Source organism: Meles meles, chromosome 4, assembly GCF_922984935.1.
Source record: "Meles meles chromosome 4, mMelMel3.1 paternal haplotype, whole genome shotgun sequence".
In the NCBI taxonomy this organism is placed as follows: Eukaryota; Metazoa; Chordata; class Mammalia; order Carnivora; family Mustelidae; genus Meles; species Meles meles.
In genome coordinates, this window is record NC_060069.1 from 118,021,989 (window position 1) to 118,045,037 (window position 23,049).

Below are 23,049 nucleotides of genomic sequence, written 5' to 3' on the forward strand. Positions count from 1 at the left end.
AAAAATTAGGATAAAATAGTCTGAGTTCAGCTCTGAGTATGACAAATCTTATACCCAGCAACACTGGCAGGAAAGGTGTAAAAAATTGGTTCTTTTACCCTGATGCTCAGCAAAACATGCTGGGCTGGAAGGAGAGGTGTGAGCTTTGTCACAGGCTATGATGCAGGTAGAAATCAAATCAACCAGGGCAGATGTGGAAAGACAGAAGAAAAAAGGAACAAAATGACACAAGATAGGAGAAAAGCCACTCCTTTCTGTTACCATGTAAAGAGTTCTCCAGTGAAAACACTGGGCAAGAATAATAAATGTTTTTGTTTCTGGGAGAGCTTTTCAGAACCCCCTCTAATGTTCTTGAGTCAATATCTGGCACCCACGGAGACCAATGTACTCACAAAATCTGCAGTATGTACAAGACCTTCCTTAGTCTGTTTCCATTTTGACAAGGTACTCCATCATACCACAAAGTAGGACCATTACAGTTCTATGATAGAACGAGCGGCTGCAAATCAAACCAGGTACTTCAAAACACCTGCAACACCCAGGAACACAAAGATATCGAGGCCCCAGACCAGCCCCAGCCGTACTGACAGGCTGCAGCCCTGCCAGTCCCTTTGGGCATATGCACCACAGAGTGGCATGGTGGGATCTCTACTTTGGGCTCCCTGACACCACTTAGTCTTTATAGAAGTTTGAATCAAGAGGTGAAAATTTTTGACTTCTAGTTAAATTTCTATATGTGTATCTCCATGTATGCCCTCCTTTCAAATGTGATAGAGAATCAATGTTTTTAATAGCTTTTCTATACTATTCACCCAGAAAAAACCAGCGCCATTCTCAAACAAAGAGTTATTTCTAAGTTTTAGCCAGACTTTATATGGCAAGAAGGCACCTCTTTCCCTGAGTACCCATTTTGTGCTCAGCATTGTGTAGTGCTCTACAGGTTATCTCAGTTATTTCAAAACACTTCCATGAAACAGGATTGAACACCCCCCCCCACCCACCCAATATAGATCAGCAAACCAAAGTTTAAAGAGGTTGAGTAAATTTTCCGAGATTACAAAACTACCACATGGAAAGCTGGGATTTAAGCCCAGATTTGCCTGATTCCAAAGGCTGTTCTTTCCATCACTGCATATGTTAATTTTAAAACATTTCCAAGGGGGCCCATAGTTGGCAGAGGCAGAGAAATAGTGGCTCACTATGAGACAACTCATTCCCCTCATCAACATTCCCATCAATTAAAGTTAATCTATTTATAAATGGGTTCCAAATGGAAATAAGTTGAATTTTTTTTAAAAGGAGTTCCAGTATTTGAAAATCTTTATAAGTTGATGTCATACTGCTGCTATTATCTATATCGATGAGAATAAAGGATAGCCAAGCATTTATTAAGGCCATAATTTATTTAAAAAATTAGTTCAATAATCAATTTTCCCCTAACCTAACCAAGAAAAAATTTAATGCATTTAAATTTGACTGTCATTTCACTTTTGGCCAAGAGAATGTTGAAAAACATCAGTAAGGAAAGAGGAGTTACACAAATCAAAATATGATCAGATGTATAAATTTAATATATCCATCTTCTGAACAGCACTGTTCATTCAATATAGGATTAATATAAAAAACAATGAGTGACTATTTTTCTTCAGTAAGATATTCTTGAGCTACAATGTTTCCATCTTTACCTATCAGTAAACAGAGGTAACAGTTAAAAAAAAAAAAAGTGTAGCTCTTTGTTGTAAATTATTTGCTTCTAAGATTAAAAATAAGTGTTACAAATCTTAAGTAAAAATAATACACACTAAATTGATACTCTTTGATTATTCACAGAACATCATATGCATCTATCAACCACTGCCTTTTAAAAAACCACTCCAGAACCTTCATCAGATTTGTAGGATTAGTTATAAATAACAATTCTAAAATGGAACAAAAGTTAAATTTTATATAAAGCAGATGTCAAGCTGCTGAGAACAAGCCTAATGATCATCAATTTATTTAAGTCTGGGTTAGAGAATCTATAACCTATAATCCAGGTTTGATTCATTTTATTTAGCTCATGGCTCACTTCTGAAAACAGACTTACTGCCACAGCTCTCTTAATTTTATAATAAGATTTCTTTTTGGTAAATTTAGTTTATGGATATCTTATAAATTAAGTTCACAAATGGAAAACATTATACAGAACTGCATCTGAATTCTCTTGTCTCCTCTCACTAACTGTGGGTTTTGTTAAGTGAAAATCTCTGAGATTCACTTTCTTCAATTACAAAAAGAGATAAAAATTCTGATTACCACACATACTGATTGCTTTTGTACAAAACATTCTAAAATGACAGTAAAGGAACTGTTTCAGTTATAAATACAAAGAGAGGGAGAGAGTAGATACAAGCAGATAAGAGATTTCAAAAAGAGATTTCAGAGTCCATAGTCTCTTATGGTTCGCCTCCCCTCCCCAATGTCCATAGCCCGCTCCCCCTCTCCCAAAAACAACCTGAGGGTTTTGAAGGGTCAGGGGTGGGAGGTTGGGGGAACAGGTGGTGGGTAATGGGGAGGGCACGTTTTGCATGGAGCACTGGGTGTTGTGCAAAAAGAATGAATACTGTTACGCTGAAAAAATAAATAAAATGGAAAAAAAAAAAAAAAAAAGAGATTTCAAAAAGAAGGCACAGGCAGATGAAGGCAGAGTAACTGACCACAGGAAGCTTCTACCCAAGTGTCTGCAAGGGGTAACTCTGATCATGAGGGAAACAATCTACTCCACGGACAGCCTGAAAAAGTTCAGGTTTTGAAGACACTAGGTACCACTTAGGACAGTATGAGACACAGGATTACAAGTAAAGAGTTTGAAAATCTCTAGATGGAAGGGAACCTGGGTGGTTTAGGTGGTGAAGTGTCTGCCTTCAGGTCTGGTCATGATCCCAGGAAATGCTGGGCTCCCTGATCAGCAGGGAGTCTGTTTCTCCCTCTGCCCCTCCCCCTGCTCATGTACTCTCTCATTTTCTCCCCCCACTTTGAAATAAATTTTAAAAAGAAAAAATAAATTTCCAAATGGAAGGGCTCTTCTCCCATCCCAAGCAGTTAATGATCCTTCCTACCTCCCACCACTTCCACCTCCCAACCAAATATATGTAGAAAGAACATCTCTGAAGATACTGAGAATTTGGGGCAGACTGAATTTGAGGTATTAAAGGTCGTCCATACAGAAATGCTGGAACCCCAAAAATCAAGCTTAGAGTTCAAAAAGGATGTCAAGAAGAGATCTGAGAGCCAAAAAATGAAGCAATATGATTGAAAGATATAACTTTGGAAGACTGACATTGAGGAAGATGGAGGAATTTGAGAAACATCTATATGAAAAGTAACTTAACCAGAAAGTCAGAAGGAAACCGAAGGAAATGGCCAGAGGCAGAAACTGCAGTGAAGTACATTAATGGAAACAAAGATAATAAAGCATATTTCTGGAAAGAAGACAAGACCTGGAAAATCAATGTCTTGACTGGTTAAATAAGAACTAAGAGAAGACTACTGACTGTGGTTAGAAAGCAATCATTGGTTTCATGGAATGACTTTTACTCATTTAACTACTTATTGAGTACTTACGACACATGTACCAGGCACAGTACTAAGTTTCCCATGTCTGAGGGAACTAGAGAAGAGCCAGGAATCAAATTAGAAAGGATTAAGAATTAAGAATTAAAAAGACTTTCATAAGAAATTTTTGGGTAAAAACTGGGAGTGATATAAAACGATAGATTGAAAGGAAACCTGACCCACCAAAGGGAAAAAAAAACAACTGATTTATTTGCTTATTTTTTAGAAGGGGAGAGAGAGGGAAGTGGGAGGAATCAGGGAAAGGAAGAGAGGGGAGAATCTTAAGCAGGCTCCACTCCCAGCCCAGACCCAACACAGGACTCTATCTCACAACTGTGAGATCATGACCTGAGCCAAAATCAAGAGTCAGACACTTAACCAACTGAGCCACCCAGATGCCCCCCAAAACAGCTGTATTTCAGAAAAGAAACAAGCCAGTGAAGATGGAGGGATGGATAATCAAGACAAGGTCTAAGAGAAGGCAGTAAGTAAGAGACCAAAACCAGGGGGACGAAAGCTGGATCAAAACCAAAAGCAGGGGGCTTTTGGGAGTTTATCCTAGGAAGGCAACAAGGGATGAAAATTCCTCTGAAGTAGGTAGATGGCAGCAGGGAATTAGAACATGAGTTCCTACTCTTTTAAATAACAATAGACATGAATGCAATAGGACCAAGTGTCTAAGACTACAATACAAAATTGTAGAACCCACAGAAAAACAAAGGTAGAATATGAACTAAATATCTAGAAGTTTTGCCAGCTTGATACAAGGACCTAATTCAATAAAAATAAATTTATCTACCATTGGAATGATAAATGCTAGCATGAGAAATGGCTACAATGTTAGCAAAACAGCACACCTTGTATAGCATGTAAGTGATAACTAAGAATACAATGATGTCCAAAGATAATATAAAGCTTCTATAGTTTCTAACTGTTTGAAAATATAATTGATTGTCATAATTTAAACTTCTAACCAAACAATCATCAACATCTTGATTTGGCTTCTCAAAGTCAAATACAAAAAGAAAAGGATAAGAACATTTATTATTCATAAATCTGTTATGTTTCAGACTCAACAGGAAAAACGCTGTATATTTTTTCTTACACAGAAGGCATTATCATAAAATTCAGATTAACAAGATGGAAGCATGGGAACACAAATATCACATTACAGTGGAGTGCTGCTATATAAAATTATTCATTAGAAAGAAAACAAATGCACATTGTATTCCACTTGCTAATGAAAATACTTGAACTGAGACTATTTAGAATAACAAGACCATAAATATGATTCTAACTCGTTTTCCCCCACAAGGTATGGTGCTACTGGTGTTATCAAAATATGTATTTCTAATGCCTGACAACAGGTATCTAAACCATTGGGGTCTATGTGGCTAGACTGAAGAAATCTTACTAGTAGTTTGTGGAAGGTAAAGCAACAACTACAAGGGCCAAAATGCTCAGGCCACTGCAGTGAGAGTGACATGGCTCACTGTACATTACAAGCTAACTGCACTGCCCATGTTTAAGTAATGCAATGGGCCTCAAATCCTAAAAGAAACAATCCCATGACTATGAGCCATATCTGCTTGGGGACCCGGATCCCAAAGTGAAATTAACCTGGGCACTCAAACCAAGATATTAAGAATGCATAGAAAAGATGAATCATGGAAGCCCAGACACTACATCTGCCCAATGCATATATTTACTGCATCTACAAAAGTGTGACTTTCTGGAACAAATCTCTACAGGTACAAAGTAGGACTACAGGAAAGGCCAAGTCTGAAGGCTGAAGGTATCTTTTTGGTTGTCTTGGTTTTTTGTTTTTTTGTTATTTAGTAAGATCAGAGCCGAAGTGGTATAGTATCAGTTACAGGCGGAGTGGGGAAACAAGAGGAGCCTCAGACAGGGGAAGGCAGCAAGGAGAGCAGAATGTTTGGTGAAGGTCGGAAGCAATGGGGGATTAGGAGATGGAGTGACAGGAGTTAGTAGCCAAAGAAACACCAAAGTTTGAGACCTCAAAAGAAAATATTTCCCGTAAAACAACCCAAGAACAAGGCTGCATATATACCATTAGAAGTAAAAGTCTTGACATAAGGCAACAGAAGACATGCAAAAAGCCTTGCAGTGGTAAACCAGTAGGCTGGCTAACAGTTGGCTAAATTGATAGGAAAAGAATAGGTAGAGATGTTATAAAGCTTAAGAGCAGGATTTCTTTTATTTTATTTATTTACTTGAGAGAGAGAGAGCATGGGAAGGGGGCAGAGAGAGAGAGAAAGAAGCAGACTCCCCGCTGAGCAGGAAACCTGACACAGAACTTGATCCCAGGACCCTGAGATCATGACCTGAGCCAAAGGCAGATGCTTAAAGGAGTGAGCAACCAAGGTGCTCCTGAAAGCTGGATTTAATAGCCAAACTAGCAAAGGAATGAAAAAAGATAAGGAAAGCAAGGTGATCTTGATTTTCTTTCTTTTGATAAAAGTCAAAGAAATCAGATCCCTGTTATTTGCTCTCAAAAAAATATTTATATTGTTAATTATGATAGGGGAAGAATGAAAACAGCTTTATCCTCACCATACCTAATGCCTTTGGACCTTATATAATGTTTAAAAGTCCCCTTATCAGTGATGAAGAATTCAGATGACTTTACGGTCCTTCCATTGACCAAGCTAATTTACTCTGAAATTCATGGAAAACACAAGCATTCTGCTTTACCAATTGTCACAAATCATGTAAAAAGAAAATTGCTGAGTCCAAACGCTATGACTGTGGGACAGCTACGAAAGCTCGATCACATGCCTGGCATCACACCACTGAACAACATAAACACTCAGGTTCTAGAAAGTCACTTATGAGTAAAAAGAAATGGTACAAGGTTCAGTGATATTTCAAGGGTTTTTTTTAAAGATTTATTTATTTTAGAGAATGGGAGGGAACAAGAGCAGGGGAGAAAGGGAGGGAGAGAGAGAGAGAGAGAAAGCAAGTGGTGGGGAGAGGGACAGAGGGAGAGACAGAGAATCTCCAAGCTGACTCCGCACTGATTGGGGAGCCCAATGCAGGCCTCCATCCCAGGACCTTCAGATCATGACTAAAGCCAAAATCAAGAGCTGAATGCTCAAATGACTGAGCTACACAGGCACCCTGATTTTAAAGGATTTTTAACCACACTTATCAGTAACTACCTAGGGAGGTAACTACCTAGGGAGGTGTGTAGCTTATATTCTTTTCATGCTTGTCCTGTAGAAGCTGGTTCATATGTGAGCTGACCAAAATATCCATCACATACTAAGAACATGTTATTAACTTCCACCTGCCAAAAGCACTATTAGATGTCAGCAGCATTTGAAAAACACATCATACATTAAAGAACATCCTGGGAAAAGAAACTATGGAGGTCAGACAATCCAATTCACAGATCAGAAAACTAAGGACTAAGACATTAAATTCCTCAGGTGAAGGCCCCACAGCTGGTTAGTGGCAATGCTAGAATAAGGACACCCCACTCTCCAACTCTCCCTGATGCCCCTCTCCCTCACCCGATCCCACCTAAATTCTATGTCAAACAGAGCTGGGCTGGATTGCCATAAATAACATAGTGCTCTTTTTGAAATGTAAAATATAAAATGAGACAACAGAATCTAAAAGAAGTAGGAACAGAAATTAAGAGAAATATTTAATATAAAATATTAAAACTATACCTTTACTGCTTCTGATGAAAGTACATTTTCCTTTTTCTGACTTGTGCTCATGGTCTCATTTTCAACACTGAAAAATAAAAACCACAATTTCTTTGAAATTAAAAGAGAATTAAAATCATACAGTTTGAGTTTAAAGAAAAATCAAAAGGGCTTTTATATGCAATGCTCAATAGACTCATGTACCAAATGTAAAAGAATATGTTGATTTGAACCTCTACAGTTGAAAGCACACTCGAAAATATTCATCCAGGCCTCAGAAATTTTGGTGAGCCTATTATGTGCTACATTTTCTTATGCTGATAATCCGCATCACAGCAATGATGCACCTGAACAAAGAAGAAACACTGTACAACTATCACAACCTTGAAAATGATTACTACTCTATGATTTTATTTATATTAAGGTTCTCCATAGCCTGATCTTTTTTTTAAAGCCCATAGTGAGTACTATACGAGTAGAATCTATTTCTCCTTAGTAAGTCTTTATCAACACACAGGATCATCTAGTGAAGTTTGGGAATACTCAAATGTAAATGCAGGCTTATCTAGCCCCAAATGTGTCCCAGAGGGCACCTTAAGAACCTGATTTTCCAGACTGCCACTTCTAATTATCTTGTCTAGAATACCTTCACAGATGCCTTCTGAGAGGTCATAATAAATTATGCTTCCTATTAGGCACACATACATTTCAAATACAAAATTTTGTATTTCTAGGTTCATACATTATCTTGTTTTCATACTTTTATGATGCTAGACAAACTGAACAGCTCCCCACTAAAGATTATCATGACCATCTGCCATGCCCCAGGGATCACCCCTGGCCTTGAGTATGTAAGGACAAGTAGGTCAGGGTCTTTATAAAACTCAGTCTGGTAGGGGAGACTGATACACAAACTAATAATACAGTTTGGTAAAAGTTACAGCTGCGAAATGAACAAAATACTATGGAGCACAGAGGAAGCAAGGAACAGCAATTCTGCCTCCTCAGGAAGTGCCCACAGAGGAGACAAAGGAGGCGGAATAGAGAACATGGCATTTTCAGGAAACCATGTTTTGTTTGTTTTAATATAAGACTGGAGCACAACAACTTGGCAGAGGTGACTCTGCTAGACATGAGAATGATACTAGAGGCAGTGCCTGCCAGACTATGGAGAACCTGCCTGACCCGTTTCAGAACTTGATCTTTTGTTCTATGAGCACTGGGAAGCTCTGAGCCAGGGGATAAGCATAAAGCAGGCAGAATGACTGAGAATGGGAAAACACAATCGTGGTGGCTGTGGCAGAGCAACTGAAAAGGAGTGGTCTCAATAGATCAGATAAAACAGGATAGAAAGAGAAGATATGATTTAGGCTACTTTTAGGTTTTCTATCCATAATGCCCAGTGCAATTATGTAGACTAAGCAAGGAACAAATGGTAATGGTTAAAACACAGACAGAAAGATCACAAGCATGTGGAAAATACAATGAAATTAAAATTTTATTAAGTCTCTGACTCTATGCAGAAATACACAGACCAACAAGACACAGTCATACTTACAAGCCTTTTAAATGTCAACAGCAAAAGCAACCAATTAAAGAAGATGAATACATGAGCTGTGTGCTTAACAGGTGAAAACTCCATGTGAAAAATCAGAGACAGGAATGGAAAATATTGTGCAATTCAGAACTGTAACCAAATACATCTATATATCTATAAAATAAGAATATCTCCAACACTGCTACTTTAAAAGTGAGTGGGTTTTTACCTCCATTTTCTATTTTAGCTTTATTTTTTGTCACAGGTTTGTTTACAATTCTTGTTTTAAATTAAATGTCAAGTCTGGTCTATTTAAGCTCAAAAGAAAAACAGAGAGAGAGAGACGGGAACAATACATGTAAAAAGAGCACATCATAAGAATCTGGAGTATAATCAAGGATAATATTGACCTTAGTGATTTTATAAGTATATTCTCTAACTGTAATCTATTTTGAATGACCCACCTAAAAACTAAACATACAAGGATTTTAGTCTCCTAATTTTTGTGCTTTTTTTTTTTTAAAGATTTATTTATTTGAGAGACAGAGAGCGAGCGAGTACAAGCAGAGGGAGGAGAGGGAGAAGCAGGCTCCCGCAGAGCAGGGAACCCAATGTCGGGCTGGATCCCAGGATCCTGGGATCATGACCTGAGCCAAAAGCAGACTCTCAACTGACTGAATCACCCAGGCGCCCCTAGTTTCCTAGTTCAAGATTCCTGAAACACTTAAGAGTGTTTACAGCATTTTCTGTAAACTTACTGCCTTAGTGAATTGGAAATGAAAATGGTAAAAGTTTCCTTTCCAGTACAAAACCTCTGTAGAAAATGTAGCTCCGGGTTCATGAGATTAACACAGATATCAGTATTTTCAAGTAGCTATAATTATATCCACTCTACAAACACACACAAAATGCCAGAAAAATATATTCATAGATCAGCACACAAGTATTCCATATTGAGCAAACAACTAAAAGAAACCCAAAAGAGTATCTGACACTTCATAAAATGTTCTAAAACTTATAGCCTATGTTTATTTTTTTTTAAAGATTTATTTATTTATTTGACAGAGAGAGTTCACAAGTAGATAGAGAGGCAGGCAGAGAGAGAGAGAGAGAGAGGGAAGCAGGCTCCCCACTGAGCAGAGAGCCCGATGCGGGACTCGATCCCAGGACCCTGAGATCATGACCTGAGCCGAAGGCAGCGGCTTAACCCACTGAGCCACCCAGGCGCCCCTATAGCCTATGTTTAAGTCTCATGAATCTTACTGTTAAACAAAAATTTCGAAATGTGTTGAGTTCTAAAGTAAACAACACATTTTAAAGTTTTGGTTTAGCTATAAAAATCAGTGTTTCAATTAAAGCTTTCCCCATCTCTTTTCCAGTTTACTAAAAAAAAAGAGTCCTCTTAATTGATCTCTGGCATCTTCAGGATTGCTCTGTTTCAACACCTTCTTCCTGTCAAAATGATTATTAAGCTGACCATCCCACTTTGCAGTTTTAAAATCCTTTCAGTAAATCTCTTTCAGTTGATGAATAAAATGAAGAGTCCTTAGGATATAGAAAGTTATTCATATGACTCCAGATACACCTGCCACATGGAACCACTTCACATTCTCAGAACACGCAAGGAAACCATTTTCTTCTCCTGTTTCCTACATCCTTCAACATCTTGCCCAACTCTTAGCCCTTTACAATTTAATCCTAGCTTAATCTCTATTTGAGTGATACCATTCACACACTTCTGCTCTGGCTAACTAGAATTTGAACTCAAATTCAGAAATTGTATTATTCATGTCTATATCCCAGAGCCAAGCACTGTGCCTGGTACTCAAATATTTGTTAAAATTTTAAAAAATGATATCAAACAGGCTCTCCATTTGTGCCTGCTTAATCAAAAAAAATGTTGCATTGGGAACAATGCAATGCAAAACACACACAAAAATAAAACAGAGCAGATGAAAATACTGAAAACACTATACTTAGATGTCTGCTTAGTTAAAAAATATGTAACAGAAAAAGACTCAAAAGACTTGGAATAGTATTCTCAGACTCTTTAATATATGAGAGAAAGAGAAACATGTTCAAATTCAGATGATCTCAAACCTTAAGAAAGTCGACAATCCGTTCTTATTGTTCTTTCACAATTTAACCCCCTTTGGGACCTGGAGAATAGTTCAATAGCAGTATTTTTAGAAAGTACACATTTTGCTCATGGCAGAGGTGAGGGGCAGGGATCATAACCACACGTAGGCAAGTAAGACTAAATTGCATTTCTAAACAGCCTCATCTTAGCTAACAGAACTCTGGAAATTAATCCTTCAAAACAGTTCAGAAAAAAATCAAGGTCAAAGTAATACTGAAGTTCCTCATTTTTGAAGCAACTTGAGTTAAACCATACCTGAAAACAAGGAATCCAATGTGCAGCCATTAAAGTTTACTTTCCAGACAAACTAAGACAAACCTCTGGGCCAAGAAAAAAAAAATGGAACACATTAACATTCTCGAGTTCAAATAATTTACAAAGAGGAAAGCCCCCATCCTGTCAATGTATCTTATAGTCTTATTTTTTATTAAATTATAAGAAGGTTCCCCAACCCATAGCAAATAAGAAGCAGAAAATCACTCACCAGGTAAGTACTGACCCCTCTGTTTTTAAATGCCCTTTAAGTGCTAGGCACTGTTCTTGGTGCTGGGGTACAGGCAAAACACCACATGAAATCCTGGCCCTCACTCCTTCAGAATCCCTACCTAAATGCACCACCATCAGCTGGGCAATTGTATTTATAAAGCAAATGTGTGTGCCTAATTGTCAAGGATTCCAGTTGGAGTGGGTCCCAGGAATACACATTTCAATAACCGACTCCCTCTTCTTGGGGTTGTTCTGAAGCAGCTGGCCCTGTGACCACACTCTTGATAAACAATGGTCTGAGAGCCTTTCTATGTTCAGCAGAAGCCAACCACTGAGAGTTGTGTAAGGAAGAGAATGATCTAGTGTGAGAGATCTCCAGTTAGTACATTTAAATGTGTTAAGTGTTGATAAAGGGTAGGTATCCATATGTAGAAAACTCAGTCATGTAAAACATCACCGATTTTCCAATACCCAGGCACTGCAGAGCTCCTGGACCCCCAAAAGAGCTGTTGCCCTAATGAGCAAGTGAAGCACCGCCAAGTCCAGAGTGGGACCAACGAGAAAAAGTACCCTCTTTCAGTGTATACCACTGACTGAAGCACAAGGGATGCTGCTGGGCCTCTCCCAGATTCAGTTCCTCACATGGTAAGAATGCAGCTTCCTAGATGGTCAACAGATAGACATGGAGGGACAGCACACAGACTCGGAGGATGGGGTGGAGACACAGTGAGGGAGAGGACGGCCCTCCACTCCTCCCTCTCCTGCAGCACAGCTGCTGGGCATTGCCTTTACTCTGCCTTTTCTCTCACACATCAATTCCTGTGGCTGGATCAAAATAATTTGGAAATGTTAAAGAATTGAATACAGCTTTCATAACTGTCTTTTGGAGGCTTGCCCATTCTCTACAGATGCAGAAAATCTATTACTTCTTGCCATTTTTAGAAAGGAGGCAATGCTCGGTGCTAAAGACATCTGAATTACTGATTTACTGGCAGTAATTCTGACCATTTCTAAACACAAAGCCACTTAATGAAATGTAGTCCCCTATTTGGGAACGCCCTATACATCTAAACAGTTCCCCAGATTCACTGTCCACGGGGACTTTCCACTGTCCCTAGGGAAATGAAGGATTTCCCTTCTTTCCTTCCTCTTCATCCCACTCAGCCTGATGCTGCCTGAAATCATTTTCCCACTGATTTTCACTTCCATTGTATGAGGTATGATCTGCAATAGAGGAACCAGCAGACCTGAGGACAGGGAAAGAGAGTCAAGGCATATCTTGTTTTCTTGTCTGCCACTAACCTAAATCTCTTCTGGGTCTACTAAACAACATCACCTTCTCCACCACAACTCCAACAGGCCACCTGCCTGGCATGTTGTTCCTCACCTCGGAGCCTACTTGTCACCATTCCTTTGATGAAACTGTAGAAGCAGCCAGAATCTGGCCTTCCTCTGAAATGTGATCAAATCATACTTGGTCCTCCAGGTGTGACTTTACCATGGAGAACCAGATGAAAAAATAAGAGAGAACAAGAAGGGGTCTTTTACCTATCCACACCCTTTCCTGCTGTCATTAGTAGTGAAATGCTTTGCAAAATGGGACTTATGTTTCAGGGACAGACCTTAGGGACAAAGGTCACTTCAGTCAAAATGTACCTTTCTGGATCCGATTTTTTAAATATGTGAAATGAAAGCATCAGACCAGCTCTCTGCCAGATCTAAAATCCCATATGATCCTCCAGTTGCAGGGAAAATGGAAAAGGAAACACTAACCTTGAAGTTTTTGTAGTGAAGGAACACAGAGACTCTAACCAAGAAACCAGCTCAGGATCAAAATTAATGCTGGGACATTCTGAGAAAGAGACAGAAACTTGTGCAGTCCTTGTTTCCAACCTACTGAAGCCACCCCTGGGCCTGTTCTGTATTCCCTTAGACTACCCCCTCCACCCACACTTGGGTCCTTAAATACAGTATTGGCTTTCATCCCCACAAACTTTCAAAGGGTCTGCTTCTGCCTTGGGGGCATCTGTACTACCTTGGAATTTTTTCTTACAAACACAGCTTCATAAGGCAAGCTTAGAGGTTCTCTTTGTTCAATATTTGACTGCAGGCATGTTATGGATTAAACTGACTTTTGTGCACTAGCTTGGTGCGGCCATCTACCATTTCCATCCCTGCTACTATGGGGACAGAGTTCCACACTGACGATTTACAAACAGCCATCTGGAAAACTGTCCATTCATAAACAGTGACTGTCAGCAGTAGACTAGTACTTGTATTTCTCAAGTAACCATTAAGAGAATATAAAATAGGTGGTTATGGCACTATTTCTGGGCTTCAAATTAAAAGGTAACCAAAAGCTGCAATTTTAAGGCAGTCGAACAGCATGTATTTTAGCTCAGACATCTGGCAAACTCTTTGGAGAAAAACTGGGAGAAGGGAGGAAAGATAACAGACATGATTATGAAGCTCTGTTGCTCTGCAGCCTTAGCCTCTTCTGACAGTCCCTCCCCATCATGTCCACCTTCTCCTGTAATTTATGATTCCACTTGGAAGCGGATTTACTTCCTGTCCCCCATTCCATGCCCCCAAAACAAGACCCATAACTGCAGTTCAATCACGGGCTGGAGAGGACATTGGTATGTTTGATGTGTGTCTGAGCTGTCTACAGGCGACACCAGTAACTGCTCTCCTCTCCCAGAGTCCTCTACGCCACACCCTCCAGATTCTGAACATTTATGACCTACCCACATGAATCAACACCCTCAATCTTTTGCTGTGACATGAACTCACAACAGTGTTCTAGCTGCCCTCGAAAATGGGCACCCATTCATGTAGTATTCCTCAAATTGTCCGAAGGAAGAGGCACTGGAGATCCAAGGACGGGCCAGACTTTGCCTTCCCAGAGCCTGACCAAGGCTGACCTCACTTCTAACCTCCAACTCAAATTCTTTCTCACTGCAAATTCTTCCAGACATCAACAAACCAGCAATCTTTGTGAGAATATATAAACATATACACATACATAAACATATATAAATCTGCATCCAAATGATACTTTCAAAAAGTAAACATCTCAACTCCCTACATTTACCTACCTCCTCTGGCCCTCAACTCCCTTTCCCGAGTCATTGACAGTCACTCTCCCTTCCATTCTGTTGTCTCTGCTCACTCTGGCATCTGTGCCAACATGATCCTGCCCCAGGGCTCGGAAGTGGCTGTTCCCACTGCCTGGAAAGTTATTTTCTCAGATTTCTCTCCCACTCCCAAGTATCATCCAGGTCTTTGCTCAAATGTTATGCAAGAAAGGGGTCTTTCATGACCATTTGCTTTATACCTTACTCCAGTCTCATTACCTCCATCGTGTCCCATTCCCTCACCCTGCTTTATTGTACTTCAGAGCACATTATGTATTATAGAACTTGTTAATTTTCTACCCTCTCCCATTCAAATGCAAACCCTACACAAGCAGAGGCACATTCAGATACTCAAACTGAATTCTGAAAAGTGATGACAAAACAAATTTTTAAAGGACTAAATTTAGAATTATTTTATAATTTGTATAAATATATATACTATTGCAGAAAATGTTAAAGCATCATTGTTGAGTGAAAAAAAAAATAAAGTTTAAAATCCTGAAGAGAACTTCCACCTTTTGTAAAAATATGTATATATGTGGAAATGTACATAAGAACAGTATTTGTCTGGGCGGGTAGGGTTATGAGTTGTACTTCTCTTTTGATTTTATAATTTCATACCTGTTTTATAATAGCATATATTACTATTAAAAGGACAAAAAAATACAAAGTATTGTAGTTGATTTCAAAAAGCAAACAAATCCAGGTTATTGGAAATGAATTTAGCATAGACAAATTACAAAATACTAATACCACAAATTACATAATGGTAATTCCTCTGTATCAATAATATATACAAAATTGCCAAATGAGATCCATATTTGCCTTTGAAGAACAAATAAATAATCAAAATTATTATAGTACATATTTCTAGTTCAGACTAATAGAGCACAGTGCCACCCCTCCAACCAGGGTATATTCCTTGGTGATCTGACAAGACAATAAAAGGCTGAGAATTTACATCTTGCCTAACCTGTCCCCAGTTAATAAAATGGAAAACTCACAGTATTCCATTCCTTGTCATAAGAAGCATGGCAATTATAAAGAATTATCCTCTGCCCCTAAGGTAGTATCCATGTTTTGTATAAATTTTAATTCAAAGAATAAAGCACAAATTTCTAACATATATCTTCAGAAATTACATGAAACTACTATTTGTGAGGGCACTCAAATGCCATTTTCACATCATTTCTCACATTGCCATCTGTGCTACTTGTTGTAAGGAAGATAGAGAAGCTAGTGTGTTGTGTTAATGAAACCAAAATTCTATTTCATAAAAATCTAAAGATTGGCTTTTTTATTTAATTCCAAAAGTATAACAATTATATAGGCTGGATGAGTAGCTAAATAGCTAAGTCCTCATCTACCATAACCAGAAGTCAGTATAAGTTACCTAAAGATTATAAATCAAGAAAGAACAGTACGGCATTGTTTACGCACATGGATAAAAATACCAGAAGAAACAGATTAAGCAAGATTAAAACTTTCCACTAGGGGCGCCTGGGTGGCTCAGCCAGTTAAGTCACTGACCCTTGATTTCAGCTCAGGTCAAGATCTCAAGATGCTGATGTGGAGCCCCCAAGCAGGTTCTAGGCTCAGAGGGGAGTCTGCCCAAGGTTCTCTCCCTCTCTGTCCTTCCTCCCACTCACACATGTGAGCACTCTCTCTTAAATCTTTAAAAAGTTTCCTCTAAAAAGTGTGTCAAGAATGGGCCCACACCTGTCAAATGCTCCTACAGCCCTGTTACCTCAGCACTTACTTTAGGGGAAGGAAGATTTATGCTATTATCTGCCTTCCCCACTAAACTGCATGTATGCTTTGAGTCAAAGACCATGTTGCAGTGTGCTTACCACCAGATTCGCAGAGCCTAGCATGGTAACCTGTACATGGGGTACTGAATGAATTCTTGGTAAACATGGATGAAGTTTTCATCTGTGACTTTTCCAGTAACAAAAGTCTTCCTAATATACAGGCACACTGATTTTGTACACACCTATTATTCCATGGAGTTTGGGCTGGTATGCTAAATCTGAAAGCGACTTTAGAGATGAGAGCCACCTGTCTCGATTTTTCACAGAAAGACTGAAAGTATTAATGACATGCCAGGATCATGCTGTTATTCAAAGTGTATGATGGGTGATCTCACAGAAATGAGGTGATAATTAACTGCCCCCCGTTTTGCATTACAGATTGATAATATAGAAGCCTCACTCTTAGAAAAATGTCAAAATATCAAATTTCTCTGCAAATAAATATTACTTTATTTACAGCCTTAATTGTACCTTTTCTCATCTGAACAAGTTAATGTAGTACATTCTTTCCTTGGAAGATCTCTGCCAAGTCAGGATCCTAAATTCTCTCGATTTTTACTAATTTATACAGAGATATTCACCAGGTCTTAGTGTTTTTTTTTTCCTTGAAGTAGGTAATTCACATAAATTTTTTACATATAAAAAGGTATAAAATGAAAAGTCTCCCTCCTGTTGCTCATTTCTTGATCCAGTCTCCCACCCCCGCCCCTTAACACAGTCAGCGTAAGACTTATTTCACACTCATTTATATAGGAATGGGAACATACTATACACAATGATTTCCAGCTTGCCTTTTCTTCTTCTTAATGAATCCTGGAGGTATTTCCTTATCAGTACAAAAAAAAAAGCTTTGTCATTCTTTTTGGTAGCTGTGTAATATTCTCTTACATGACTGGACCATGATTTATCCCTTCGTCCACTTGATGGCACACAGATCTATTTCTTCTTTTGCTATTACAGTAACACCGCAATGGTTAGCCTGGCATAGGCAACGTCGGGCCTGTCTGCGAGCTGTGTACATCTGATGGAATTCCTACAGGGGAAGTGCTGAATCAGAGTATGTGAATATGAGTACTGAGAGAACCTGTCCAAGGCTGGGGACCAGTTTATTCTCCCACCAGTCACCACTTCCAGTTTACCTACCTCCAACTCAAGTTTTGCTTATCAATTAGATGGAATATGGTATCTTGCTATACTTCCTGTTTGCATATATTTTGAAGGAGATTGACCTTTTTCATGTGATTAAATGTAAATTTGTCATTTGATAGATACATACATTTGTTTTCCTTTTCTCAGTTGTCAGGACCACAAAATCTTTATTGTACAGAGTGCTGACCTGAGCGATCTGGGCAGATGGCCAGCTGCACGCCATTGTTTTTTATTTCCATTCAATACTATTTTCTAGGGCCAGCTTTCTTTTATGGGTCTTCCTAAGTTAAGCAGAGGAAGCATTCACATAATGCTGTAGACACTGAGTTCGGGAAGGAGAATTTGACTCTACCACAGAGGCAGTGAGACTTCTGACTAATTATTGGACTTCTCCAAGTCTTAAATTATAGATCTGTAAAATGGTGTAAAGATACCTCTTTCAAAGGCCGTTAAGGATTAAGCATATGTATATATTTGAAGTCCCAGGCACAGGGCTTAGGTCTAATTAAGATCTTAATAAAGGACGATTTAGTTTTTGTCATCTCTAATCTGTCAGGCAACAACAACAACAACAACCCCACCCCACCCCCAAAAAAAACCCAAGGGAAAAAACACTTGACTAGGCAAACAATTGTCTCACTGCTTTGGGGGTACCCACAATTAAATACCCCCAAGGGATTACACTTTGAGGGATATTTCTGCTGGAGCTATACCACTGGCCCTTCACAACTGCCAACCAAACATTAAGACAGTTGTTTCTGGTCACAAAGCTCAACTTCTTTTTCTATCAACATCAAGCTATTTTGTGTAAGGATCTCCACTCATGTGAAGTGTTAATTCCCAAGAGGATGTGCTTTTCTGCCTCCATCTAGAACTTGCCAAAGTTGTGGAGTCTAGGAAGAGCAAGAGGAGTAGAAGCACTTGCCACTCACCCCGCTGGTCCAGTTACTGTCCCATCTCCCCAGTATTCTGGTTAGCAAAGGATGTTAATCAAACCATGTTCAGAGAAAAGTTAATAATGTGGGAAGATATTCTGAAAGCCCAAATAAAGCTCTCATACAATATATGATAGTCATGAAACAGTAAGTATGTTCCGAACCAAAAAAGTCACAAATGCCAAAAACATTTTTGGCTTATAATGAGCTCATCTTGAGAACAGAAATGTACCTTTTTGTCTCCTCCATTAATTTATGAACTCTCCAAGAGCACTTTTGGTTATTCACTGATCTTTATCCCCACTGCGTGGTATCATATTTGACACACAGTAGCTATTCAAATTTATAGAATGAACAGAGTCCAAATAAATGATGTTTTAAGCTTTTATATTATGATGATCTTTTCTTTTCAGGAGATAGCCCAAATTATTTTTCTGAGTTTAAATTTACACCAACCTATGTTTTCTCACTACAACAGTTGTATCAGCATTTCTAGCATATCTAGGCTGCAGTGTGTTTCATCAGAACTCTGGTTAGGAAACGAAATATTTTATCTTGAAGGGAACATTATTTTCCTCTTCACAAAATCTGTTAATATCACTTTACATATTTTCCTCTGAGATGAAAAAAAAATGTTATCATTGTTTCAATACAGTTAGAAGTTCTGAGCAGATAAGCTTATTGCGGGATGTGAGGTACTTGCTACTTTAATATTTAGAATGCATAACTGAGTTAGTTTACAAGGAATGCCCTAACCAAGAAACAGAATCCCCAAATTAGGCAACTGGAAGACACCTTGTTAAATCCCAGAGATAGGAATCTCACTTGAAAGAGGATATAGTTTCAATGCCTTTAAACAGTCTATATTTCTACTTCCAAAGGTAGCTTCTATGCTTTCAGTCAACCTGGGATTTCAAGATTCTCATTACATATACACTGCTGAGGACTTCTGGAATTTTCCAGTCATCTTTATTACAATGGATATAAACTGTTGATGGGGTCCTTCAAGACCACACAGGTATCCCCTATTCAAATAAACTAGTTACCAAGTATTTTCTATACTGCTTTCAAATCAGTGAAAATACAATCACCATGAAATTCAGAGGACACAGCTCCTTTTCCTCACACACCTGATGCTGTGGTCAGCACTGGTTCTTTAAGTTGAAGGCCAGCAGCACTCACACATCAAGGGCACGGCTGACATTTTTTAATGAGAGTATCTCCTGCACAACAAGCCATCAGCAGCCTGGCTCCACCCATTTAACACCCTCAGCCAAGGTGACAAGCAAAAATTCTCTGAACTTTAACAGAGAGCCAAACACTGTAGAATCTTTTCAAGATCCCTCACATCTCTAAATGCCCCGCTCAAGAGGGAAGGTACTACTGGCTGAAACCCACTAATAAGTGCTTTAATACTCTATCAACAATGATACACTCTTCACCCGAGCTAGGTAAAAGAAGACACAGTCCCCGTCTTTGGTCTAATGATTGTCTTACCTTATTTCTACCAATAACAATATACTAGAACATTGACAGGAACAGTTAAAAAAAAAAAAAAAAAGGTATATCTGAAATGGGCCACAATTCTGCCACCCATTCTAGAACAAAGTACGAAAAATTTCAATTGACTTACATATTCAAATGTGTTTTGAATGAGCCTAGTTCAGAACGCTGGTGGGCAAGATGATGCAGAAAAAAGAACCAGAGCTTTAGAGTCAGAGAAAAAGAGGTTCAAATCTCTCCCCCGAAACTTATTACTCTCATGATTTGGGGTAAATATTTTTCTACTGGGAGAGGTATCCTAACTCCCATCCACCTGGGTGGAGGTGTTTGGATAATCCCAATTACTAGAGGATGCTACTGGAAATTAATTAGTGGGTGGGGTCATGGATAAGAAACGTCCTGCAAAGGACAGCAGAGTCCAGTTCCACCAAGAATTGTTCCACCCAAGATACCAACGGTGTTCACCATTAAAAATTTTTCACCCGCAGTTTCCTCAATTGTCAGAATAGTCATAGGCATACCAACCTTCAAGGCTAAACGTGAGGTTTAAATGATGCTGAAAGTAAAAGTACCCAGCCCAGCAGTACATGCACAATAAACCCTTGATAAATGCTGATCTCACCTTACTATCCCCTCTCCTAAATTAAAATGTCATACAGAGCTCCTTTTAAAGAGGTCCATCACGTGTTATATAGCAAAGAAACAAAATTGAGCAATCTTTTTCTCTAAGTGGAGAACATTAATAGGTAGGTATCCTCCAAATTTCACATTCTAGCAGTGTCTGTTCAACAGGCTTTCACAATAGTCTAAACTTTAAATTAAGAACCAAATACTGTCTAGAAAATCCCGTGACCCACCTCCAATCTTTCTTACTGTGTCTTTCACTCTGTCCCACTAATGTATATAGTCCCCAACAGATCATAACCTCCTATAGGCCTCTGCTCAATGTAGAATACCTGTTCCCGATTTCTGTCTTCCTGGCTAAGTTCCCTCCTAAAACACTACCAGTGTCTTGAAGAACCAGGTAAAACTCCCTTGACCGTGAAGCCCTCCCTGCTGACCCCTTGTAATGAGTCCTTTCCTTGTGTGCATATAAATTGGGTTAAACATTATAGCAGTGATTCTCAAATTGGGATCCACAGAACTCAGAGTTCTCAAGTTTCCCGTGAAAGCTTCAGTCACATTTTTCATTTCCATATGATCTAAAATATAAGCACCTCCTGGACCTAGTCAGTCATCCAAGAAAAGTCCTAACAAGCAATTCAAGTGTCCATACCTAGATCTGCAGTGTTGATGTAAACAGACCTTTCTTAACTGCCAAAGATTAATGATAACAGAAGAGCAGCAAACTCAATATATAAATGATGTGTTCGCACCAAATGAAGCCCAAATAACTTAGAGCACACCATAAAAGCAAAGGTTTTCCTATGGTTCAAATAAAGAAATATTAGAATACCTGAAACATGGCAGAGCACAGAGCTGTCAAGTCATGGCAACCACCAAAGACCTTGGGTTTGTTCCAGCTGGTACCACTGCATTGTGTGGGTAACCAAAAAAGAGTTTAAATGCTTAAAAATTGACTTTTATTGGTCTTATGGTTATGTTTAATTTTCATTCTGTTCTTAAGGAATTCTGTTAAATCCCATTTCGTATTTGTACATGCATAAATTATATAATAAAATTCACATAAGCAACACTGGGAGTGTAGAAAAGGAAACCATACAAGTTGGCAGTCTGAGAGAATGCATTTCAAGTACACTGAAAATTCAGAAAGCAGTTACCAATCCTTGATGTATTTTAAGGGGTCTCAAAGTTCCAGGCACAGCATCCGACTTATTACTTGTTCACAGACTGAAAAGTAGCTCTGTGCCTTTTGGCAAGTTTTTTTTACAGTAAAATGAGGACACTGATCACAAAGGTTTGTCCAACTTCAAGTATAATATCCTTAAAACTACTTTTGTAAATTGTTAAGTGCTAGATATATGCATGAAATTTACTAGTATTTGTTTTTAAATGGTCTTTTCAGCTTACTGTTCCTTGAGAGAAAGTACTTTTTTTCAGTCATCTTTACATACCTACCACACTGCATGTCTGCTATTGGGGTTACCAGTGTAAAAGGTAAACTGGGCTCCCATTAAAACTACAAGTTTTCACTGCCCCTAAGAGAAACAGCCAAAATACCCTTTCATTTTGAAATAAGAACACAGTGACAGATCGCAATTCTGTTTCCAGTCGTGTTAACACCAGGGTGTTGTATTACTAGGACACTGGGTACTACTAAGAGTTTCCAATTGTTTCATTAAACTTTCAATAAAGGCTTTGTGTGTTTATATTCTTGAAAAGAAAGATTAAAGTTCATTTAAAAGGTAAAACACCCACAGAAAGGATTACTACTATCCCCTTAACAGCTGGCAAATTCTAAAAAGATGAGGACAAAATTAGTGTTCATATAAGCACAATTAAAATTCCCAGTGTCAAAACGCCACAGCCTGTGCCTATAATGAGAATGGAGAAGTGCTAAATAGACAAGAGGCTAGTTGCTAGAGAGGTTATCCAGAGAGAGAGATTAGATTTGATAAGTGTCTGAAGAGCCAAATTAGGGCAGGAAGGTAGGCAGAGTTTCAGCACAATCCTGTTGTGAACCTGAAATTGGCCAGTTTATTCCTTTCTAACAGTGTTAGAGTTGCCAACTTTTGCTGAGTCTACTTGGAATTTCTTTTAAACACTGCTTCCATATTATCCAAGATGATTAGTGTTGATGGCAGGCATCTCGGGCTGTCTGCCCACACGAGCAGATCTGACATTCTGGTTGAACCCTGTCAGACTTCAAAACTATTTTTAACTACCATGTAACTTTGAATTTTAAATTCTCCCTTACCAGGGCAACAACAGCCGAAGCTTCCCAGGAAAAGTTTACCAGTTACAGGTGCTTTCTTGGAAAGATGGAGCATTAACAGACTTTCATCATGGAAATGTTTCACAAGTAGGGAAACTGAGGAACGCATAAACACCTAGAGTCAAATCACAAGACCTGAATACTAATGACACCAGCACACTCACACAGTTCTGCTTCCTATCCA

General features: G+C 38.8%; 1 protein-coding gene across 2 annotated transcripts in view; it reads right to left on the bottom strand.

Annotated features, from left to right (window-relative positions):
- The window catches only part of CRYBG3 (crystallin beta-gamma domain containing 3), a 111,115-nt gene that overhangs the window by 86,760 nt on the left and 1,306 nt on the right, over positions 1-23,049 (bottom strand). For both annotated transcript variants that reach the window (XM_046001874.1, XM_046001875.1), the window contains exon 2: positions 7,293-7,359. In XM_046001874.1, the coding sequence (XP_045857830.1) occupies positions 7,293-7,359 (67 nt within the window). The remainder of the gene's footprint in view (positions 1-7,292; positions 7,360-23,049) is intronic.